Source organism: Dromiciops gliroides, chromosome 4 (assembly GCF_019393635.1).
Source record: "Dromiciops gliroides isolate mDroGli1 chromosome 4, mDroGli1.pri, whole genome shotgun sequence".
In the NCBI taxonomy this organism is placed as follows: Eukaryota; Metazoa; Chordata; class Mammalia; order Microbiotheria; family Microbiotheriidae; genus Dromiciops; species Dromiciops gliroides.
This window is the reverse complement of record NC_057864.1, coordinates 341,472,191-341,496,539: the sequence shown is the minus strand read 5'-3', so window position 1 is coordinate 341,496,539 and position 24,349 is coordinate 341,472,191. Positions and strand designations below refer to the sequence as shown.

Sequence of the window (24,349 nt, the reverse complement as noted above, 5' to 3'; positions counted from 1 at the left end):
TAACAGTTTATAACTATTTTAATAATATGAAATGAAATATAAAAGCCAAGAGGTTACCAGTGTTTATAACTTTAGTAAAATATAATAGTGGAATAATTAATATCATTAGTGGAAAGAATTTCTCCTTCCACTAATGATAATAATAAAAACACAAGATCATCATCTAACCCCATATCAAAATTTTCACTATATGAAAAGCCACTTGGGGGGGCGGGGCATATATATGACTCTATGCCCTGCCCTCAAACAAGAGGGGGTAGGGCAGGGGTAGCCCACCCTGTGCCTTCATGCAGGGAGCAGGAGATGGATGTACACTACGTTACTGCCAGGTACCCCTGTGGCCAGAGTAGGAGGGGTAGATGATTTGGGAGCCCCTTCCTCCTGGCACTGGTCCCCCTTCACCAATCATTCCTGGGGAGTGGGGGCGCCAGATGCTGTGTGAGCTGAGGTAAAGATGGCTCTCTCCACTCTCTCTTTTTTCATGAGGCAACTGCAGTTAAGTGACTTGCCCAGGGTCACACAGCTAGTAAGTGTCAAGAGTCTGAGGGCCAGATTTGAACTCAGGTACTCTGACTCAGGGCTGGTGCTCTATCCACCTCGGCCATCTAGCTGCCCCCCTCTCCACTCTCTTAAAGAGAAAAAGATGGTTCTCCCCACTTCCCAGGAAGATAAGTGGCCATCAATGAAGATTGAAATTTTCATCCAGGTGGAATCTTTGCCCCAGGGAAAGATGAGTGATATGTGAGGAGAGAAAAACCACTCTTTAAAAAAACTTTCCTCAGAACCTGCCAAGAACGTATTTTAATACTATGTTGTATAGATTACCCATCCCCACAAGAAATACTCTTTCTACTGTGAGAAACAGTGACTTCATATATGCATCCAGGAATTTTTTTTCTTCTCTCTCAAACTCCCCCATAATTTACATTATCTATGTTATTAAGTTTATAATATCTTACACAGCAATATTATGGGCATTCAAATTGAAACTAGAACAAATATTTCTGTTCTCACATGTCATCAATACAAACCCTAAAATGTTCTTTGTATACTTACTTGAATTGAGTCAACCCACTGTACTCCCCTAGCAAGCTCCAACAGGGGACCAGTGCTTGCAGTAAGAGGGTGGTACCACATGTCTTCAAAATGAAACGTCTCTTGGAGACAAACATGCTACTCTCACTACAGGTGATAAGAAAAAAAAAAACACCAAGATAGTCACTGTAATAGTTCAGAATTTTAAATCATCATGCAGAACATGAATAGTAGAAACTGCCACATTAGGACAAGTACTTGTTGAGGAATAAAACATTTTACACACAAACTTCTGCAGTCCATAGATTTTGTCTACAAAGGAAATCACTTTACACTAATATTGCCTTGAGTAACATGATATAATGTGTATAAACACAACTAAACACATTTGATTCAATAAAGTCAAAAATAATTCAGTACCTAAAAAGTACTAGATCAACATAATTTCTACAAATAAAAAAACAAAAGCAAACAACAAATAAACAACCCTAGCATATGATCCTTAGTCTCCATATTGTTAATCATCCTCAAACATGCTTTGTGAACTCAGAAAAAAATTTCTGTACTTCCATAGTCACAGAATCTTGGAGTTACCCAGGAGAGAGCTTATCTTCTTTTCTCTAATTCAATAAAAGGGAGAGAATGGGCTTATTCTTGATTTGTACCTTAAAGAAACTGCTGTTACATTTAATTTTTACTCAGGAGTGGTCACTTAGTGAATGAATTCTTATTTAGGCTTTTAAATAGGGTATCCCAAAAGTTCTACTGCAGCTTTAAGCTATGTTTAAAATCTAATTTATGACTAAAATCTAATGTGTGGTTGCATTAAATTTAGAAGCTTATAGCAACAGTCTTTGGGCATTAAGCCTTTATTAAAGTACACGAGAAGTTAGCAAAGAGAGGAGTTCAGAAAGAAAAAGCCTAGCTACCCTGGCCCTGCAGCCACCACAAAGACCTCCAACTGAAAGAAGGATCTCCTAGGTTCTCCTAGAGTGGAAGCTCCCTGCAGACCACATATGGGGAAGTCCCCACACACAGCTCCAAGCTAATTGGTGGGATAGCACTGACTGACATGACTTACAGGTAGTTCTATGAATAGATGTAACTTCTGGATGCGAGTCATGCTTTTTCCTCAGGGTGGTGCTACCCTGGTTCTCACAATGTCTCTCAGCAGGGGAGGTGGCACCCTGATTCTCACAAAGCTATCAACTTTTGAAAGTTTTATTCGCCTCTAAGGTCAGATCAACCAATAAGAAAAGCTGTCTAGTAGAGGCTGAAAATAATCTAAGTGTTACCAATCAACACTGCTTACTGTGTTGTTTGTCAATACTTTATACTAACATTTTCGTAATTTTCGTAATTAGTATTTTAGTATTTTTTAGTATTAGTATTTAAGACTCATTCAAGGATACCAGTTCTTTTGTTTTAGTGGAGATAAAAAACAAATTGAGGTCAAAAAACTTACATGACTTATCCAAGGTTTACTACTTGGCAAAACCAGGACCAAGAAGAATCTGGGCCTTGGGACTCCCAAATCTAGCACTATCTGACTCCTTCCCTGTGTGCAAAGCAGTAGTAGGGTTTCTTTTTTCTCTAGCTGTTTTAAGATTGAATATTAAACTTTCATTATCGCTTAGGAAAAGGTAAGACTTTTTTTTCTAGATCCATACTTTCCAAATACATTCTGCTAAATGGTCACTGGTAACACACAGGGTATCCCAAAAGCCTTTAAATAGCTTAAAAATTGCACTAAGACTTTTGCGGGGAAAACAAGTATAATTAGACATAAATAATCAAGATGGTAGTTAAAAACAATTTTTTAAGGAAAAGAATTTTTGTCATTTAGTACAGACTAGTACTTTTAGTAGTTTGGGTTACCTTTAATATAGGATGGTTATGCCATAGCAGCTTCAGTTTATATAGCATTTTATACTTTAAGTGCTTCAGAACTAAAATGAGAAAGGATAAAACTGTATATTCTCTTTAAATAAAAAGTATAATTTTACCTGAGTACATAAGCTTCCTGCTTGTCAGTTTTTGTCACACTTATGATTAAACAATGCACATTCTCCAAAAGTTTGTCCCCACTCAAACCTAATAAAGAAAAATTTACACAATTAGTCTATATAGCCTTAAATCCCTTGACTCCACCCCCGCCCCCCCGCCCGCCCTCGAACCAAGAATAACATTTAGAAATTCATCTTTACAATCTAGGGAAGGCCACTTCCCACCACTTTTTCTTCCCCAGTACCAAAATCTAAGTTGGGCAACTGCAGCTCAAGCCAATGACAAATAATACATTCATCACTGTTGGACATTTATCTAGTTGCAGTCAACTACTTTATTGTGAACATACCAGCAATTCAAGTTTCTTATTTTTCTCTTGCCAGAGTTATTTTTAAAAGATTCTAGTCCTATACTGCCCCCCAAAAGAAGGAAAGAAAGTAATGAGGTTGTTTTCTCTATGGAAATTATGTTAAAGTGTACTTTTCACAATAAGCACAGTCTCCATGGACACAATATGTAAAAGTGATCAAGCAATCTAAATGTTTTGATAGCCCCCACTGCTATATACTTTTTTTTGGCTGGGGGGGGGGGCGCGGGGGAGAGGAGATGGAGCAATGAGGGTTAAGTGATTTGCCCAGGATCACACAGCTAATAAGTGTCAAGTATTGAGGCTGAATTTGAACTCAGGTCCTCCTGAATCCAGAGTGTGGTGCTTTATCCACTATGCCACCTAGCTGCCCCCTAGGGCAATACTCTTATAGAGATCAAAAGATGAAAAGTTCCCCAAATATGCACAAGTTCATTAAAAATTAAATTGGAAAGAAATAACCTATTGAATAACTACTAATTTAATTGTAGGACATGAACACGAAGAATAAAATGACTATTTTCAAGATATGATGAATATGAAGAACTGACAAAAAGCATGGGAAGATATGAATAAGGTAAGAAATAGGAAAATATTTATACACAATACTGTATAATTACTAATTACTAAACTTAGCCCCAAAAGATGAAAAAATGACTCCTTCCCCTTCTTCCCCTCTTTGCTGCTGTGGGGAACCTACTGTGAGTATGAAATATCCTATATTAACACAAAGTGATGGACTTATGGTATTTAATGAGATATATAGTTTTTGATGGACCAAATTTTTTCTCCCAACTGCCCTACCTTGGGGGAGGGGAGATGCTGAGGAGATAGGTTTTTTTGTTCAATGGGGAAAAAACTAAAAGTAATATAAAAACAACAAAAAAAAGAAAATTAAATATATGATAGCTTTACTAGTAAAAACATCTTTTTTGTGTCGATTTCATTTCACCAAATTAAAGTTAAATTCCATTGGGGTAGGGGTGTGGGGATTTAAACACACACACACACACACGTATGTATAGGATATAGATAAACAAACAAAAAAACCCCCACACCGCAAACCGTTTAAAAGTATTCTACTTTAGGCAATGGGGAAATAACCTTCAACCTAGCAGTGCTAGGACCTGCCTAAAAATAATGGTAAAGTGCGATTTAATGAATTTAATTGAATTTGATAGTTATTATGTATTGTCCAATTAAAACTGGTGATTTATTGTGAAAAAGTAAAATGTTCAAAATTTTAAAACTGTTTTACTCTAGAAAAACAAACCAAACCAAAAAAACCTCTCGAAACAGTTTTACATTTCATTTCCATCCTCCTAGCATAAGGCAATTTCAGTATCTAAACATTCTTCTACTAGAGACAGTTAAGTGTTAAAAGCACTACAGATTCAGTGATGCAAAGGACTTTAGATATAATCTAACGGACAAGGGAAGTTCTTGGGAGTCTATGAGCTTTTTTTTGTTTGTGTTTTTTTTAAAGTGAGGCAATTGGGGTTAAGTGACTTGCCCAGGGTCACACAGCTAGTAAGTGTTAGGTGTCTTGAGGCCGGATTTGAACTCAGGAACTCCTGAATCCAGGGCTGGTGCTCTATCCACTGTGCCACCTAGCTGCACCAGTCTATGAGCTTTTAAAAAATTATAATTATATTTCATATATACTTTTTCGACTTTATGCATTTAAGCAACATTATTCTGAGAAGACTTTATTTATTTATTTATTTATTTATTAAAAAGTGAGGCAATTGGGGTTAAGCGACTTTCCCAGGGTCACACAGCTAGCAAGTGTTAAGTGTCTGAGGCCGGATTTGAACTCAGGTACTCCTGACTCCAGGGATGGTGCTCCTATCCACTGCACCACCTAGCTGCCCCTGAGGTTATTATTTAAGAAGAAGAACACACAAAAAAGTTAAAAACCTATAATTAAGAATAACCTGTATCTGTACAATAATCCTCTATAATACACAAGTAGCCATCTAGGCTTAGCTTGAGACCTCTAAGAGATGGGAACCCATGGACATCCTCCTATTTTACTACTTTACATCTCTATTATTAGAAAGAGCCATAAAGTTGTCTCTAGTTTCCAACCTAATTAATACTCCTGGTTCTTTCACCTGAGGACAACCTGAACAAGTTTATTTCCCAAGAACAATATTGCTTACTTCCTATAGTGAGTGCTCTCTAGCTTTAGGAGCTAAGAGGTCATTGCATTTCTAGCTTCTTTTTCTATTTCTCTGTGTAAGCAGAGGGGAGAGGATAATAAATCTACTTGCCAAATGCCAAGTCAGACAGGTCAGGTCTGTCTCGCCTTCCAATTATTAGTATGTCTTCCCTTCCCTGCGGCACTCACTACTTTTTTCACACTTCAGAACTATCTGTCAACAATCCACTGCCAGAATAGCGAATATCAACCGGGTGCCTGGGCTCCAAAGCTCACCTGCCCAGAAAACCTTAGGTTTGGGTTTTGTTTCCCTCTCCTATGCCTTAGCAACACAAAAGGCAAAAGATTAAACTCCAGGTAAAAGAAATTGAAACCCAAATATGGTTAGAGGTAGTTTATCCTGGAACATTAAGTTCTCAAAGGGTGCACTTACTAACATACTAGAATATGACATGATAGTATATCTGCCTCTGTAAGGATGACTTAAAGAAATGAAACCTTAGAGAAGACTTTCCAGTTGTTTTTTAGTCCTGTCCCACTCTTTGTGATCCCATTTAGGATTTTCTTGGCAAAGATCCCGGAGTGGGGAGCTAGGTGGCGCAGGGGATAGAGCACCAGCCAGGGATTCAGGAGGACCTGAGTTCAAATGTGGGCTCAGACACTTGACACTTACTTAAAAAGATACTGCAGTTCATTTTACAAATGAGGAAACAGGATTTAGCAGGGTCACACAGCTAGTTAAGTGTCTGAAGCCAGATTTGAACTCAGGAAGATGAGTCTTCCTGACTCCAGGCCCAGCACTCTACTTACAGTCCAGAGAATACTTAGAATGTATCTTTAAAACAGCATTCAGGATCAATTCTTACTCAAACATTTCTCAGTGGTTTGTACTTGCAATAGCATTGTTTATTTTTTTCACTCTATGTGTGTATAATATTTCAGCTACATTTAGGTTTTACGGCTTTTACTAGGAACATGACCACTTTTTATAACATTTCTCTAGGGAAAGGTCTTCCATATAAATGAATTATAAACTTGAAATGCATAGCGTTTTCTTTTAAACCTGGACGAACTGAATGGTTCCAAGAAAAGGCAATATGGAATAGTATAAAAATCAAAGGATTTTGAATCAGGCTTTCCCATACACAGAAGCTATGAAAGTCTAAATCTTTCCCTTGTGTGTTGTTGTGAAGGAAGAACTTTGTAAACCTTAAAGTACTATATATCATGTGAATTTTTATTGTTATTAGAAAGTTTACACTTCTTACCTCCATACAAATGAACATAATTACAATTTTCTGGTCTTTTAAGAACTTAAAATGATACTGTCTGTGTACCACAACACACTAAATCTACATACAAATTTTGAGAAGGTACAATTTTGTCCTATTTATTTTGTGATAATAAGGATGCTGAGACCCAGGAAAAGTTCTAGTTATTTAACTTGCTTAAGGTCAGAGAGGATAGTAAATAAATGGCAAAACTGGGATTTGAACCCAGATCCTTTGATTACACACTGCTTCTCCCTACTGCCTATGGGTTACTTATAGAGGGCAACAGGTACTTAAATGGAATGGAATAAAAAAAGGTCAAAAACAAAACTGAAGCAGCAACAATTAAAACTTTTTTTTTTCTGGACCCCTAGCCGACCTATTAATGTGTACCTCTCTCTTTTTCTCTCCATATATACCCCCCCAGAGCTTTACTTTAATGCCCAATCAGTAAAGGATGATATAATAAAAGACATTTCTTGATCTCAAAGATATTATGGGGGTGGGGGGAGGAAGCCAAAATGGACAAAGTAATTGGAATTGGAAGGAAAAGTGTTTTAGGGCTTCAGAGGAAGTGATATTTAAGCTTAGCAGTGACAAAAGAAAATTCAGAGGCAATACTGAGGAAGTCTATTCCAGTGTATGTGGCAGAAGGCAAGCTAGTTTTGAATAAACTACTAGGAAATGTCTGTCTTCTGTCTGAAAAAGATTGTGTGAAAAAGTAAACAAAACAAAGATGGGAATATGAGTTGGGTATTGTTAATGACAGAGGGAAGGGTAGATTTAATATAAGGCTACAGATATATTTTATCTTACAGGCAATACAGACAACTTCTGCATTGGGGCCTTTAAGCTGTTTCTGTCTCGAGTAAAGAGGAAGTTCCATTTAAAAAATGTCACCTGAAAGCAATCTGTCAAGTAAAATGGTCAACTGTTACGAATTTCATCAAATTACATAACTTCACAGGAATATTGTGATGGGAAAACTACATTAAAAAACTCCACTAGAAATTATTTGCGATGACAGTTCCACTGGGTCAGATGTGTGACAATGTGTAAAGAATATATAGCATTGGGCAGCTAGGTGGCGCAGTGGATAAAGCACTGGCCCTGGATTCAGGAGGACCTGAGTTCAAATTTGTCCTCAGACACTAGACACTTACTAGCAGTGTGACCCCGGGCAGGTCACTTAACCCCAATTGCTTCACACACAAAAAAATTAATAAATTATTTATATATATATAAATATAAAATCCACACTATTACACTGTTAGGGGAGCTGTGAAATAGCATGACCATTTTGGAAAGCAATTTGAAATTATACAAATAAAGTGACTTAAATGTCCATACACTTCAAGAATCAGGGACTCCATTATTGGGGCTCATAACCCCTAAGGAAGTCAACAAGAAAAGTCCCCACATTAATGGTAGAGCTGTGAACTGATCCGAACATTCTGGAGAACAATTTGGAACTATGCCCAAAGTGCTATAAACTACGATTCCTTCAATACCACCACTAGGTCTGTATCCCAAAGAGATTTTTTTTTTTAAAGGGAGTGGAGGGTGCAGCTAGGTGGCACAGTGGATAGAGCACCGGCCCGGGATTCAGGAAGACCTGAGTTTCAAATCTTGACCTCAGATACTAGACACTTAACTAGCTGTGTGACCCTGGGCTAGTCACTTCACCCTCACTGCCCGCCCCCCTCCCCCAAGTGACATTTACTAGCTGTGTGACCTTAAATCACTTAAACCCCAACTGCCTCACCAAAAGAAAATAAGGGAAGGGTGGGGGGGCGCAAGAAAAGAACCTATTTGTACAAAAATACTTATACAGCAGCTCTTTTTGTGGGGGCAGAGAAATGGAAATTGAGGGGATGCCCAATCAACTGGGGATTGGCCAAACAAGTTGTGGAATATCTTGTAATGGAATGCTATTGTGCTAAAGAAATGACAAGCTGGCTGATTTCAGAAAAACACAAAAAGGTTTATAAGAAACTGATTGCCAAAGTAAAGTGAAGCAAAAAAAAAAAAAGGAAAGAAAAGATCAACTGTACAAATTATAGGCAATTTGTATGATCAATTGTGAATCAATTAGCTATTCTCCAGTTAATACAATTAGTCCAAGACATTCCAAAAGACTCATGATGAAAAATGCTATCCACATTCAGAGAAAGAACTAATATACTGTATGAGTAACAAACCAAAATCACACTATTTTTTACTTGTAATTAGAAATATTTAAAAAAGAAAAGTCACCATATACTCCAAAATATTAGTAGCACATTTTTTGAAAGCTAAGAATTTAAAACAAAGTAGATGCCCCATTAGAGAATGCTAACAGGGGCAGTGAGATGGTGTAGTGGGATAAAGCACTGGCCTGGGATTCAGGAAGACCTGAGTTAAAATATGGCCTCAGACACTTGACACTAGCTGTGTGACCCTGGGCAAGTCACTTAACCCTCATTGCCCCACCAATAAGAGAGAGAGAATGCTAAACAGATTGTGATATGTAATGTAATGAAATACAAACTGTGCTGTAAGAAATGATGTGTGTGATGAATATCGAGAAGCATGGAAAGATCTATATGAATGGATGCAAAGTGAAGTAAGCAGAGCCAAGAAAACAGTAAAAAGGATAACCAATAAAGCAGTGTAAACATGAAAGAACAATGACACCAACAAATTAAAAAGTAACAAATTTGTAAATATCAAGTGGGACAGAAATGAAGAGGCACCCCCCCAACGTACTCCTTTGTGAGGTGGTAAAGTCACAAGTGTTACACACTGCAAGTTTTCAGACTTCTTAATGTTATCAGTTGTGATTTTTTTTCTCTCTTAATAAATATTATTTGTAATATAAGATGCCCTCAGAGAGGGGGAGAGATACATGAGAAACAGAAATATCCATTAAAATGTTTTTAAATGTAGGTAGAAGGGGCGCTAGGGTGCGCAGTGGATAAAGCACCGGCCCTGGATTCAGAGTACTGAATTCAAATCCGGCCTCAGACATCTTGACACTTACTAGCCTTGTGACCCTGGGCAAGTCACTTAACCCCCCACTGCCCTGCAAAAAACAACAACAACAAAAAAAATGTAGGTAGAGGTGCGCCTCTTGCATCCCAACCGCATCCACCCGGGCCTGTGTGAAAATGAAGAGGGGGCAATGTCCAAGGACTGGAAGCAAGTCAGTATAGCCCCAGTCCAGCCAGAATTGACAAATGGATTTATCATGGAGGTATGTGTGGATTCAGTGGAGTCAGTGGAGTCAGCTATAAATGCAGAGAGAGGAGGTGCTGACCAAATTAAGTTGTGTTCTGGGAGGAACTACACCCAGCATGGATTTTCTACAAGTAGTTAAGCGGTGTGTCCAGATCTCTGTCTTTGTGATGATCTGACCACATGGAGATTTCTTATATAAAGACCGTGAAGTAGAGGTCACATGAAAGCAGATATCCAACCTGCCAAGCTTTATGGAGCTGATGGGTTGGTATTAGGGACACTGACTGAAGATGGACATGTGGACACCGAGCTTTGCATGGAACTTTTATCTATTTGCCATCCCCTGCCAGTCACTTTCCACCGTGGTGAGTCACATGTTTTTGGAAGTTTTATTGAAATAGACATTTCTTCTCCCAATGCAGTTTTATGGGACATATTTCTTTATCTTGTGAGAACCAGGACCAAAAATAAAACTACAAGACACTGCAAAAAATAAATAAATAAATGTAGGTAGAGCTACTACTTGGTAGCCATGATAACCCATGGAAAAAACACATTTTATGAGCCACTTTCTGCATCAACAATAGTAGAGTGTTGGAAAAGAGCTTAGAGCATTTTAAGAATCACAGAAGTTTAAAATTATTTGTTTTGCTTAACTTATTCAATGCAATTACAAAAACAAGAATTTTTTTAAAAAAAGTATATAATGGGACAGCTAGGTGGTGCAGTGGATAGAGCACCTGCTCTGGAGTCATGAGGACATGAGTTCAAATCCAGCCTCAGACCCTTAACACTTATTAGCTGTGTGACCCTGGGCAAGTCACTTAACCCCAATTGCCACACACACACACACACACACACACACACACACACACACACACACACATCTATCGTTTAAGTCAGCTGAAGGAGACAATTACAAGAAGAAACTAAGTCAGAAATGAAATCACCTCCTGGAGCTGTTTAGAAACTCAAAAGGATCTTATTCAGATAGATAATTCAGTGAATGTCTAAAGACCAAATTATTCCAGAGGCAGATTGGTGGGAGTGAGGGATAGGAAGGATGAGTGAGGGTGATTAGAAGAGACAATTCCAGTGATTCATAAGCCACAAACTTTAATAGAGTAGTATAGTTCCAACAAATTTTTAGACCATCAACATTCAGACCCCTTGACCAGTGACATAACACCCACAAATGCCATTTTTTATCTTGTTATCCTCCAGAAACTTATAAATGTTTCAACTAAAATTAAAACTCCTAGGCAAAGGGTGCAAAATGAACCCCACCTCCATACTTGCAGTATCCTATCGCTTTCCCTCATGTCTAGTTCATGCCCTAACCCCATCCAAATAGACCTAATTCAAAGAGACCCATTTCTAACTCGACTACTCCTAACTTGATGGGTCAAAAAACATTTAAGTGCCTATATACGATGTGCCAAGTACTGTGCTCACCAAGAAAGGCAAAGGGCAGTCCTTGATTTCAAGAAACTCCGATCTAATGGGGGGAGACAACTAGCAGATAACTATATACATCCTGGAGGTGATAGGGAGGCACTGGAGTGGGGGAGATGGGGGAGTGACATAGTCAGACCCGTGGCTTTAGAAGATCCTTTTTGACAGCTGAATGGAAGATGGTCTTCTGATCCACTTGGTTAAAAAAGAACAGTCAGTTCTTGGGAACTACTGATGATACAGTAATACATCCACTGAGAGGCCTAGACTTAGTCAAGAAATACCCAGGTCCCTAAACGTGTCTCTAATACTAGCTTCAAGACCACAGACAAGCCATTTGATCTTTATCAGAATCAATTTTCTTTTCTGTATGCGGCTGTTTTGAGAAACATGGCTTTGTAAATCTAAGAATACTTATATATGAGTTATGAAGCATTTAACTAATGTTTTAACACATCTGTGTATTAATGTACCTTAGATTCAAAGATTATTAAGGATATCCTTTATACAACATATTATGTACAGCAATAACAAAGAACTTCAGAAGAAAGTTGCTCAGGTCACCGTAATACAAGATTATCAATGTCACATGAACTAGATACACTATGTTTGAAAAAGTCTTTATTCCTCTGGCAGAAAAGCTTACATCAAACCAGGCATTAAATTTTTGATTTGACTATACCTAAAATTATAAGAATCTGTTTACTAATGTACTGAGAATGGTCTCGAGTTAACTACCATACCAAGATGTACATCCTAAGAATAGTAGAATTTTTAAATAAAGGACTAGTTCATCCAAAAAAATTAATCAAGCATACAATATTTAAAGCAACATCCATAAAGTGGGCTATAATCAGCTGACCTCTGTGGTACCATCCGATCCTATGATATCAAAGTAGATGCTATTTTAAATGATGAATTCACAGGGTTCTTCAACTATACCTGTCTCAAAGGTTTGAAGATCAATTTTAATAATGTATGAAAAGCACTACTATAATATACACTGGTCAGTATATACTGGCCAATCAGGAGCATGAAAGACACTGTGCTTTGGAAGAAAAATATTTTTCCTTTATAAAAATTGTATAAAGATTTTTTCAGGCTGGGAAATAAAAAAGCTGCAGTGTTTCAGACTGTTGACCAAAAAATTGCTCTTTGGTGCTATTCCTTAATCTGAACCCTTCTGTTTTGGGCAGCAGCTCAACTTTACATGTATTTAAGAACAGATCCGTGCAGGTTAAAAGAGCTGTTGTGAGGAATACTGAGAAAAGTTCAGCTCTTTAATAGAAAAAGCTTTTTTATTTCAAAACTTTTTTGCTAAAAGGTTTTTTGGCATAGGCTGTGGATTCCTTTAATGTAAATCATTGATACTATAAAGCTTGAGCAGTGACATAGTCAAGTATGGAATGAGTTCCGGGAAAGTTAATGCTGAGGTTTCAATTACTGTATTTGCAACTACTGGTCCTTAGCCTTTACTGCAAATTTCTTTTAACCATAAAAATCTTGGTTTCAATGTCTTAAGTGCAGCATACAAACAAATAATTGCCAGAGTTAAATTTAAGTTCCAATTTTAGAGCTTTAGTACAACTATTCTCCCTCTGTCCAGATCAAAGAAATGTTCTTTACTTAGTCAGCAAAGTACTATGTAAGTGCTTCACTCTCATTTAACATATGAAGAAACTGGGGCAGCTAGGTGGCGCAGTGGATAAAGCCCCAGCCCTGGATTCAGGAGTTCCTTAGTTCAAATCCGGCCTCAGACACTTGACACTTACTAGCTGTGTGACCCTGGGCAAGTCACTTAACCTCCATTGCTCCGCAAAAAAACAAACAACAACCAAAAAAAAAAAACCATGAAGAAACAGGCTCAGGCCTGTCTTTATATAGCTACAAAGACTTGAATTGGAGGTGGGATTTAAAGCCAGGTCTCCTGAAGTCCAGCCTTCAAAGAAAGCTACCAGTTTCAATGATTTACTGCAATATCCTCCCCTTTCACTGCAACTTCAATCTTAAACTCATATCCTAAAATAGATGACTTGAGTTGGAATTTCAAAGATGATCCAGTGTAAACTGCTCATATTTTAACAGGTAAGAAAACTGGCTACGAAATAGTCTCTGCATAGGAAAAATTGTACCTGTACAACCTGCATGCAAAGTGATACAGTGAACATACAAAATTGCTTATAACCTCTTATGAAAATTGCAATATAAACATTTTATTCAGTTTACACAAAATTGAAATCAATTAAAACCAAATGTAAGTACAGAACTTAAGATACTACTAGTATTTTTTGAGATTTTAAAATTTATAATTTTGGGGGCAGCTAGGTGGCGCAGTGGATAAGGCACCGGCCCTGCGGTGGTATGGCATGAAAGAGCAACTTTAAGCAAAGAAGCCTACATAATTTTATAGTTATACATTTCCAGGGAGAATGAGAGAGAGAATGATATCACCCCAATATCTCAAAACTTCACTTCAATCACTTCCCACAGTATAAATCTAGAAAAGGGGAGGGAGAGGGCAGCATTAATTACAGTCTCGGTTATCCTATCAATAAAGATCTGAAAATTCTCAAATACTTTCTTGTTACAGACTACCCCTTGCCCCAGGCCGAAATGTTTTTCTGGTTCACATTGGGGGGGGGGGGGGGGGGGGGGGGGGCTGGGAAATCAATTTACCTTTATAGTTCTAGGGTCAGAACTGAGAATGCTCAAATATCAACAGAAATATTTATTTATGTTTTTAAAACAAAAATCAAAAGTAATCCCACTGATTTGGATTACCACATTCAGATGACATACTATTGAAAGAAACAATTATTTCCATATTGTCTTAAAACTAAGACTATTTCTTGAATATGCCTTCAATCTAATTATTTTAAATATGGTAGAGAAATTCCTGATAAAAAGAAATTTGCTAAAAAATTTGTGTAAGTTTGAAGAACAGATTCCAAGTTGAGGCAAAGTCATATAATAGTAAGGTGGAATGAAGTTTGGTGTTGGGTGCACCCTCTAATTTTCAATTTAATTTCAACTCCATCTTTTTTGGGGGGGGTGGGAGGGTAAGGCAATTGGGGTTAAGTGTCTTGCCCCAGGGACACACAGCTACTAAGGTCAAGGGTGCTGGGGTCAGATTTGGACTCAGGTTCTTCTGAATCCAGGGCCAGTGCTCTATACCACCTGAGCACCTAGCTGCCCCTCACTCCATTCTCTGTTAAAATATGGAAAACATCATGCTTCTTTATTTTCTGAATTAAGATTCTACAACGAGTTGGCATCACAATCAAGATTGTGTCTTGGGATCTCTGAAGTTCCAGCCAAATCTGATTTTCTTTCCATTATAATGCAGTGGACCTACAGTTCCATTATCTTAGTACCCGTATGCCAAGGTGTCTGTACCAGGAATGACACTGCACATATATTCGTATTAACACGAATATTCTACCTCCCAAACCACAACACTAATAGTCCTCTGATAAGAACCTCTTAACCCTTCGAGTTATTTCTCCCTGAACCATTACCCTACTAAAAGCAGATACAGTCGTCATTCTCATGGAAACCTCCAAGCCCAGTATTCTTCACAACCTCTTGGATTTCTTCAGCCCCATCTTATTCCCTTAAAATTTTCACTCTGGGGCGGCTAGGTGGCGCAGTGGGATAGAGCACCAGCCCTGGAGTCAGGGAGGACCTGAGTTATCAAATCCGGCCTCAGACACTTACTAGCTGTGTGACCTTGGGGCAAGTCACTTAACCCCAATTGCCTCACTTAAAAAAATTTTTTTCACTCTGGTTAATCAGTTCACCTTAACACGTCTTGATTATTAACCAATGTCAAGTGAACCCTTAACTGTTGCATTCTAATCCATCAGATTCTGCAATGATATATATATTCCACAGTTCCTTCTGTTGATACAGGTGTATTATAAATTGAGGGCAGCTAGTGAGCCATTGCATAGAAGACTGGCCCTGTATCAGGAGACCTGCTTCAACCTGGCCTCAGACACACTTCACACTTACTAGCTGGTGACCCTGGGCAAGTCACTTAACCCCAATGCCTCAAACATCTGGGCAATCTCCAGTTGTCCTGGAGCCACTGGGACCCAGATGCGTCGGAAGAGAAAGTGAAACTGGTGACTGTGCACAGTCCTTCCTCACTTAAAATCCATTCACGCAAATCATCGCCATCCCTCCTGATGTCCCAACAACAATAACCATAAATTATAATCAAAACATAAATTTTACAATGGATGGCTTCATACTTTACTGAAAAAACTGAGGTTACCAAGAACTCCAATCACCTCAGTATCACCTTCCAGGACTTTTCCCTCAAAGGTCAATTCCTAACTTGTTATGCTCTCAATCCCAATCTCTGGAGCCATGTCCTTCATGCTACCTTCAAACATGTCCAAATCTCTTCCTAGATTGTCCACTAAAATGTCCATGCCATATGACCTCAAGGCATTTACTCTCCCCATCTCAGGCCAATAATAAGCTAAGTCCTCATACTTGCCAAAATACTTATTTCCAAACATCTGAAACAATTAGATGTCTGTTGACTGAAGAATAGCTAAACAAACTGGTATTTTTGAATGTTGAATGTTATATTACTGAAAATGATGAATAAGATGACTACAGAAAAGCAAGGATTTACAAAGTACTAGTGCAGAAGTAAGCAACAGCCAAGAAAATATAAAGATTGCAACAAAATGTTAACAAACATAAATAACTACCAAATATGATTAAAAAAAATGAATGTTGCAAAATTAGAACAAGAGAAAAACATAGCTCACAAGACCCGCACCCCTTTTTGGCAAAAGAGGGGAGTTCACAAGGTGGGAAAAGTGCTTTAATTTAAAATGTACTGAGAAATTTTGCTTTGTTTGTGTTTATGAAATGGCTCTCTGGGAAGGAAAGAGATGCAGAAAGAAATGTAGACAATGTATAAAAAAGATTATCAACAAAAATTAATTTTGAAAAATAACGCACAAAATTTTCTAAGTAGTAAGAAATATCCATTTGTAGTTTAATATTGCCTTTTGTCTTCATGCTTCCTTCTGCCTTCTATTTGTGTATGGAAATACTTTCTTGGGGTTTTAAAATTCAGAATGTTGTTCAGTCATCTCGGTCATGTTGGACTCTTCATTACCCCATTTGGGGTTTCTTGGCAAAGATACTGAAATGGTTTGTCATTTCCTTTCTCCAGCAGGAAAAGTGAAGCAAACAGACTTAAATGATTTGCCCAGGATCACACAGCTAGTTAGTGTCAGAGGCAGTATATATGAACTCAAGCCTTTATCTACTGTACCACCTAGGTGCCCTTCAGAATAATCTGAGATGTCCTCCCTACCCTGTCCCCAATAAACCACCTTCATTATATACCACCCTCATTTTCAAGTACCTGACCTATAAATAAATTACGGTTTCCCTCCCTTTCACAGGTTGGATGGTCCACTGACTCCACTTCACTTCTCAACTCTCTTGCATTTTCAACTAAAACTATTCTTACCAAGGTTGGCAAGTATCTTCATTGCTAAATTCAGAGGCCCTTTCTCAGTTCCCATCTTTCTTGATCTCTCTGCAACAGTGGACACTTGTCCTCTTTGTTTTGGATATACTCTCCTTCCTTTGGGACACTATTTTCCATGGTTCTCCTTACCTGTCATACCATTTCTTTTCAGTCTTCCATTACTTCTATTTCTTCCAATTTCCCCTCCATTCACCTCTGTGTCTCAGGGCTCAGTCCTAGGACTTCTGTCCATATTCCTTACTAAGCCAACCTTATCAGATCTGGCAGACTCAACTATTGTCGTATCTCTATGCAGATGACTAAATCTTCTTGTCTAGCTGCTGCCTCTCCTCCCCTCAATGCAAAATCTCCTACTTGGAAATAACCCCTTGCAGGTTTCACAGGTATCTCTCCAACTCTACAAGTTCAAACAATTCATTATCTTCCCCCCTAAACACCCCCCTTTTCCTTCTAACTTCCTTATTTCTATCAAGGATGTTACCATTCTCTCACTTATCCAGAACTTCTCTCTGGCATTTAATATGGCTCTAGAATATTTTTACAGGCTCATTTACACACTACATATACTATACAGGATATCCCATTTCCTACCTTTATGCCTTTGCATAGGCAGCCCACCATCATCAAATGTTACTAGACAGCTGATGGCACTGCACAACTGGAGTCAGTAAGACTCTTCTTCCAGAGTTCAAATCTGGCCTCAGACACTTAATAGCTGTGTGGCCCTACTCAAAAGTCACTTAACCCTCAATTCTACATCTGTAAAATGAGATGGAGAAGGAAATGGCAAACCAAAGTAACTTTGTCAAGAGAAGCCCAAATGGGGTCATTTCCCTTGCCCTTATTCCCACTTCTTTTGACAACACTCTCTTCCAGCTCAAACATTACCCTGGGAACTTGACTCATAGGATTATCAATTTCAGGCTGGAAGGGAACTTAAAGGTCACCTAGTCCAATCCCTTCATTTTACAGATGAATGATATTATTTAGCTAAGGTCTGGACAGAACCTCGATTTCCATGTCCTGTAACTCCAAATTCGGTGTTCTTTCCCACTGGACCTCAAGATAAATGTGGAATAAAATTTTTAACAATTTCTAAACTCCAGGCAATGGCACTTACTTGAGGCTATATAATGATTCACACAAACAGCATTATATATAGCTATCATAACTCAGTGAAGTGGGTAATACAAATATAAATGATAAATTATAAATATTCCATTTCACAAATGAGTAAACAACCTCATAGAGATTAAATAACTTTTCCATGATCACAGTAACCTTCAACTTCAGTGTTCTTTCAACCAGACTTTGCTATTTATAGTCAAATATAACATTTTCAGTCCAACATAATATTATGGATAGACATCTATGGTTATATAATTTAACCAGGAGTACAATGATTCAAAAAAAATTTTAAGAGTTCCTGTATTTGGGGCAGCTAGGTGGCACAGTGGATAGAGCACCGGCCCTGCGGCCCTGGAGTCAAGAGGACCTGAATTCAAATCCAGCCTCAGACACTTGACACTTACTAGCTATGTGACCCGAGCAAGTCACTTAACCCCAATTGCCTCACACACAAAAAGAAAAAGACTTAAAAAAAAGAGTTCCTATATGAAATGAAAGCCACTTTAGTTCATGTACCATAACTCCACAGACAAGAGAAATATTAGCAAAGCCTCCTATGTTTTATTAGGGACTACTTTGGGCTTCCTTTTCAAATCACTCTCAGAAACCAATTTTGTTTTTTTGGTGAGGCAATTGGGGTTAAGTGACTTGCCCAGGGTCACACAGCTAGTAAGTGTCAAGGGTCTGAGGCTGGATTTGAACTCAGGTCCTCCTGAATCCAGGGCCGGTGCTTTATCCACTGCGCCACCTAGCTGCCCCCTTTTGTTTTGTTTTTTTTTTTTTAGAAACCAAATTGTTAAAGAAAACAAACATGTACTCTTTACTCAAGTTTCACCTTCTCAACTGTTCAACTGATTAGTAGGTCTGAGTTAATGAAAAGTCACTATCCCTGCATTCAAATTATGAATTAAGCCTAATAACCAAATTTTAAATAATCAAAATCTGTTCTAATTTTTCTTTAAAAAGATGAATATAGGGGCAGCTAGGTGGCGAAGTGGATAGAGCACCGGCCCTGGAGTCAGGAGGACCTGAGTTCAGGTCCGGCCTCAGACACTTAACACTTACTAGCTGTGTGACCCTGGGCAAGTCACTTGGCCCCAATTGCCTCACTAAAAAAAAAAGAAAGATGAATATATTTATTCCACTATAATATCAACCTACAAAGCATGTCAACTTGTTTAGTGCATACTGCACTGGACAGAAATACTCTAAAACTTGTTAAGATACTACAAACTAACAAGGTAGATGGGAAATATGCCAATAGAATGATACTATTTTGTAATCATCATTACTGTCTTTTTACACACCCTGGAAAATTCTACTAAGACAATTTACTTCTATAATGATGTTCCTCAGTCTTCTTGGCTCATACCTCCATGGCCAGGGGTCAGAATTTCATTATGGCATCTACATACACACTCTAGCCACCCCCTTCCCTAATAAAGTGAGAGGAAGGTAAGTAGCAAGGCTTGTTTATAACTAACAAAAATCTCTCATCATACTTTTTGTTTTGTTTTTTCTTTTTAGTGAGGCAATTGGGGTTAAGTGACTTGCCCAGGGTCACACAGCTAGTAAGTATAAGTGTCTGAGGCCAGGTTTGAACTCAGATACTCCTGACTCCAGGGTCAGTGCTCTATCCACTGGGCCACCTAGCTGCCCCCATACTTTTTAACCTATTGGTTGAGTAGCAGTTTAGTGCAGTAAAGCCTGCTGAACCTGGACATTCAGGTCAGAGAGATGAGAAAGTAAAAAACTAGGTTAGTGGGCCTGTGAATGAACACACAACAAAGGCGCTTAACAAATGATTGTTTACTGACTACCAGATGTTTTGGAAAGTGATTGGAAATGCTTCAGAATATATCAAAAACATTAAGAAGCTATTTAATAATAAAAAAATTCCTTCCACAATTTCTAAGCAAAATATAAAAGGATTCCACAGTTGTCTTTGAGTTTCGTAGCAAGCAGCTTAACAAGTGTATTCAGTTGGATCAGCTGTGTATTTTTCCCAAACTGGTAACCCTATTGCTTTAAGAGTCCAGAAAAAACAGTTCTACAGCAGAAATCTGAGGGCTCTAGAAAAGATTCAGGGAGATTTATACGCCCATTGACTACATAATTAGTAAGTGTTGAGGCAGACTTGAATCCATTCTCCTTATGCTTTTTCTAGAGAAGTACAGAATAGCCAACTGAAAGGCAACTTGGTGTTATAGTGGTACTGAACAAAAATGTCTTAAATTTGGGTTACACTCCAGCTCTTCCACTATGTGACCTTAGGTCATATATCCCTTTACCTTTGTGGGCCATTTAGACTAGATGATTTGTTTTGTTTTGGGTTTTTTTTTGCAGGGCAATGGGGGTTGAGTGACTTGCCCAGGGTCACACAGCTAATAAGTGTCAAGTGTCTAAGACCGAATTTGAACTCAGGTCCTCCTGAATCCAGGGCCAGTGCTTTATCCACTGTGCCACCTAGCTGTCCCCAAGATGATTTCTAAGGTCTCTCATGTTCAAAGTTCTGTGATGTAGGATATGGTATAACTAAGCTGGGGATTGGGGTTGAGAGGTGGAGTTTTAAGTCAGGGCCTTTCTTATTCTTTTAAGATGGATCTTTGGGTAGTCAACTGAAGCCTATGAATCCCTTCTCAATAATGTTTTTAAGCACAAACCAAAATAGGATTACAAAAGGACAGTTATTTTGAAAGTTCATAGATGTAGATTAAGAATCTTTGCACTACAAATTACCCTACTCTTTTCCCCAACGTAATCTATCAGCTAACCCTTTCAAAGGTAGATTAAAACCTACATTAACACCACACACTTTCAACTAAAGAATAATTCGATACATTAACTATTCACATCAACATCTTTCAAATTCTAAGGTTCTAAATTTACCTATATCACCTTGTGAAGGAAAAAACAAACTTTTACAAAAACTAAAACATAGCTCCATCCATCAAATTCTTCTCCAAGGAACTATCTGAACCATGGTGGCAATGTATAATCTGTTGGCCAAGGAAATTTGTTTAGTTATTGGGTCTGAAACGGGTCCAGAAAGATCTATAGCTAAAATAAATTTCTCTAACACTTCCATTTAACTACTCTCTACTTTTAACTTTTTTTTCCCCCTGAAGACACTTCTAACCACACGTTTTATTAATCTATGGGGGCAGCTAAGTGGTGCAGTGGATAAAGCACTGGCTCTGGATTCGGGAGGACATGAGTTCAAATCCGGCCTCAGACACGATACATACCATCTGTGTGACCTTGGGCAAGTCACTTAACCCTCGCTGCCTCGCAAAAAAAGAAACCAAAAAATACTTCAAAAAAAAAATCAACTATGGACACATACAAGGAAGGTTCTATCTCTTTTTCAGTAGGAGAACAAGGAAAAGTAGCAATCCGACAGTTAAAAGTCTTAAGTGTCACACAAAACTTAAAGCCAAAGTACTTTGTAGATGGAAGACCAGAAATCCTTCTGATTTTGCTGCCGGAAAACGAGCTACAAAAAAAGTGCCTAAAATGCCTCCGTAGCACCTCCTACTTTCCCCTTAACCCCGGTTGCTCCTAATCAGAGGATTAGGGCTGACTGGCAGCCAACATTCTTCAAAATCCCATTGGCTGACAGCCTTAGGGCCCAACATTCTGCCTACCCTAAAAGCTCTCATTGGTCCAACTTTTCAATGAAGAGGAGCCTGCTAGACGATAAGGCAGAGCTAAGAACCTCACGTGTAATCGTAGTTATGGCCACGGGGGAAGAGGGGAGATAAGGGGGTGCCACAGAGAAACGAGGGGAAGGAATAAAACGGTTAAAGCACGTTGGACCTCTGGAGACACTAGGTCGCCCGACAGCAGGTTAAGCGATTTCTTTCAGGTACCTTTCATTACTAACACCTTGCATGAAATACAGGCAAGGATTTCCAATAATGCCATTATTTAAAAAAAAATCAAAAAGGAAAAAAGAGCTAGTTGCCGAATTTACCTCCAAAGAAGCCGCCAGTCGCCATCAAGGAAAGAAATTTCTGAAAAAGTCCCTGGAATTGGTTCTGTGTCCTAAGACGTAGGGAGCAAGAGGCCCCAGATACCCTTGACCAAGCTTAAAGCATTAGGTAGTATAATACGCTACACACAAGAGCATTATGTCCCCAGGCAGAAATAATTGCAGGACGGGCATCTATCCTATTATCGCTGCCTCCCGGCTCCCCGTGCGCCCCCGATTTCACAGGCTTCAAAAGTAACAGGTTATACTGCACAAGGTCAGAGAAGCCTCCAACCCATACTTCCTCTCCCAGCCTACAGGCCAGGGGTTCGTCATGACCATTGGGGCAGCCACCCACCAAGAGCAGCTGCAGACCAGTCTCGAGGGCAGAGACGGCTCTCAGCCCGGCCCAGGCCGCGCGGGCCACGCGCTAGGCCGGAGGTTTTGGTGCAGAGCATTTCAAGGCGACGGCGACACCGCCCCCCCCGCCCCCCATCCAGGCCGCCCCGGGCACTGCGACACCGCCGCCTCCCGCTAGCTCCCCACCACATGGAAGCAGCCTGCAGGGACCCGACTAGTACACAAGGGGGAGGCCACGGGAGGCGGGTTTTTATGGCGGCTCCGCAGGAGGCCTGCTTAAACGAGACCCTTTTCCGAGGAGGAACCGGCAGGAATTCCCCTTCCTCCCGGCAGCGGCGGGAAGAGCGTGTCTGCCCTCTTCCCCAAAACCCCCAGGGAAGGGGGGGGGGGAGGAGAGTGGTGGTGATGGTGGGCAATCGCTGGATCGGCGTCACCTAATGCTGACACAAAGAGCGCCCTGAGACGGAGCCCCAAGCTCATTAGCCTAGAGCGGGCTGCGCAGATCACACCTGCCCGGGGATGGGAGGGAAGCAGACCCAACCTCGGACCTACTCCCCCCACCTTTCTCCTTCCCTCCCTCCCTCCAGGCGGGGCGGCGCCCAGTAGCCCGGATGGGTGAGCATTCCATTCCTCAATCACCTGAAGCCCGCGATCCCCCACCCCACCCCACCCCCTGCCCGGCCCGCGGAAGGACGTTACTGAGCGCTGCTGGCACGAGGCAGAGGCCCCACCGCAAACGCGCTCCAGGTCCCCTCCCCTCACCCCTTACCCCCACCATCATCACCACCACCACGAAAAATAAGAGCGCCTACTACCGAACATAGGATTTTACCACCTGACGGCGGGAGCTAGTCCCCGGCCCGGTCGACACCTCCGCCCACACCCCCGCTTCCTTCAACCCTCCTGCTCTGCCCGCGTATCCGCGCCTCCAACCCCATGGCCCCCCACGCGCAGCCCCGACCTTGGATGGTGCGGAGATCCCCAGAGCCTTTGCTCTCGTCTGGCTGCTGCCGGGAGAACCAAACCTCCAGCAGCTTCTCGGTCCCTTCGAAGAAGTGTGCAGCTTCCATCACTGTGAGACAAGCGAACAACCAACAACCACAGAAAATCAACTAATTAAATCTCTTCTCCCGCCCGCCGCCGCCTCCGCCGCTGCGGGTTGTTCCTGCTGCTTCTTTAAAGTTCAGGAGGTTTTTTTTTTTTGTTTTTTGCGTGCGTGTGGTTCTTTTTTTTTTTTTGCTTGTTATAATTTTATATTAACTTTTTTAAAAAAAAAGATTAATAAAATTTTTCCCGGCTTTTTTTTTCTCTCGTGCGGAAAGTTGAACGTGTTCTGTGTTGGAATAGAGGCAGATGCTGTTCAGTCTCTTTTACTCCGCTGGTTCCCGTTTACAGAGAAGAGCATAGAGCGAGCGCTAGCTAATGTCCGCCGGCCATACTGTGTAAGCGAGGGGGCTGCGTGAGCAAGTTCCTTATATAGTCCCTCGCCCCCGCAGGGTCCGGAAGTGACGCATACGGCCCCGCCCCTCCCGCTCATAGCACCAGCCGCTGTCATTCATTTACCGTCTTAGGTTAGGGCGGCCTCCCGCGAGCGCCGGGAAGCCGCTTGCCTGGTCTGTCTTTTGCCATGGCTCCCTCGGCGGGGGAGGTACAGGAGGAGAGATCGCGTTTGTATTTAGCAAGGGAGACCAAATCGGGGTGGAAAAGGAGAGTCTAGGCGGAGTTGGGGAGGAGGACTCGTCCGAGAGAGCTGAGCTTTTAAAAATTCAGCTAGCTTGGGCGGTCCTGGTGCCGGAGCTGGGCTGGGCTGAGCGGTGTGCAGGGCGGGGCTGGGCTGGGCTTCGCT

The 24,349-nt window shown here is 40.2% G+C and overlaps 1 protein-coding gene across 1 annotated transcript in view; it reads right to left on the bottom strand.

Moving 5' to 3' along the window:
• Positions 1-23,954, bottom strand: part of AMD1 (adenosylmethionine decarboxylase 1) — a 28,493-nt gene extending 4,539 nt beyond the window's left edge. The window contains 3 exon segments of the mRNA XM_043962829.1: positions 1,053-1,182; positions 3,042-3,129; positions 23,465-23,954. Coding sequence (XP_043818764.1) covers positions 1,053-1,182; positions 3,042-3,129; positions 23,465-23,573 — 327 coding nt within the window. The 5' untranslated portion in view covers positions 23,574-23,954.
• Positions 23,955-24,349: the final 395 nt, after the last annotated feature.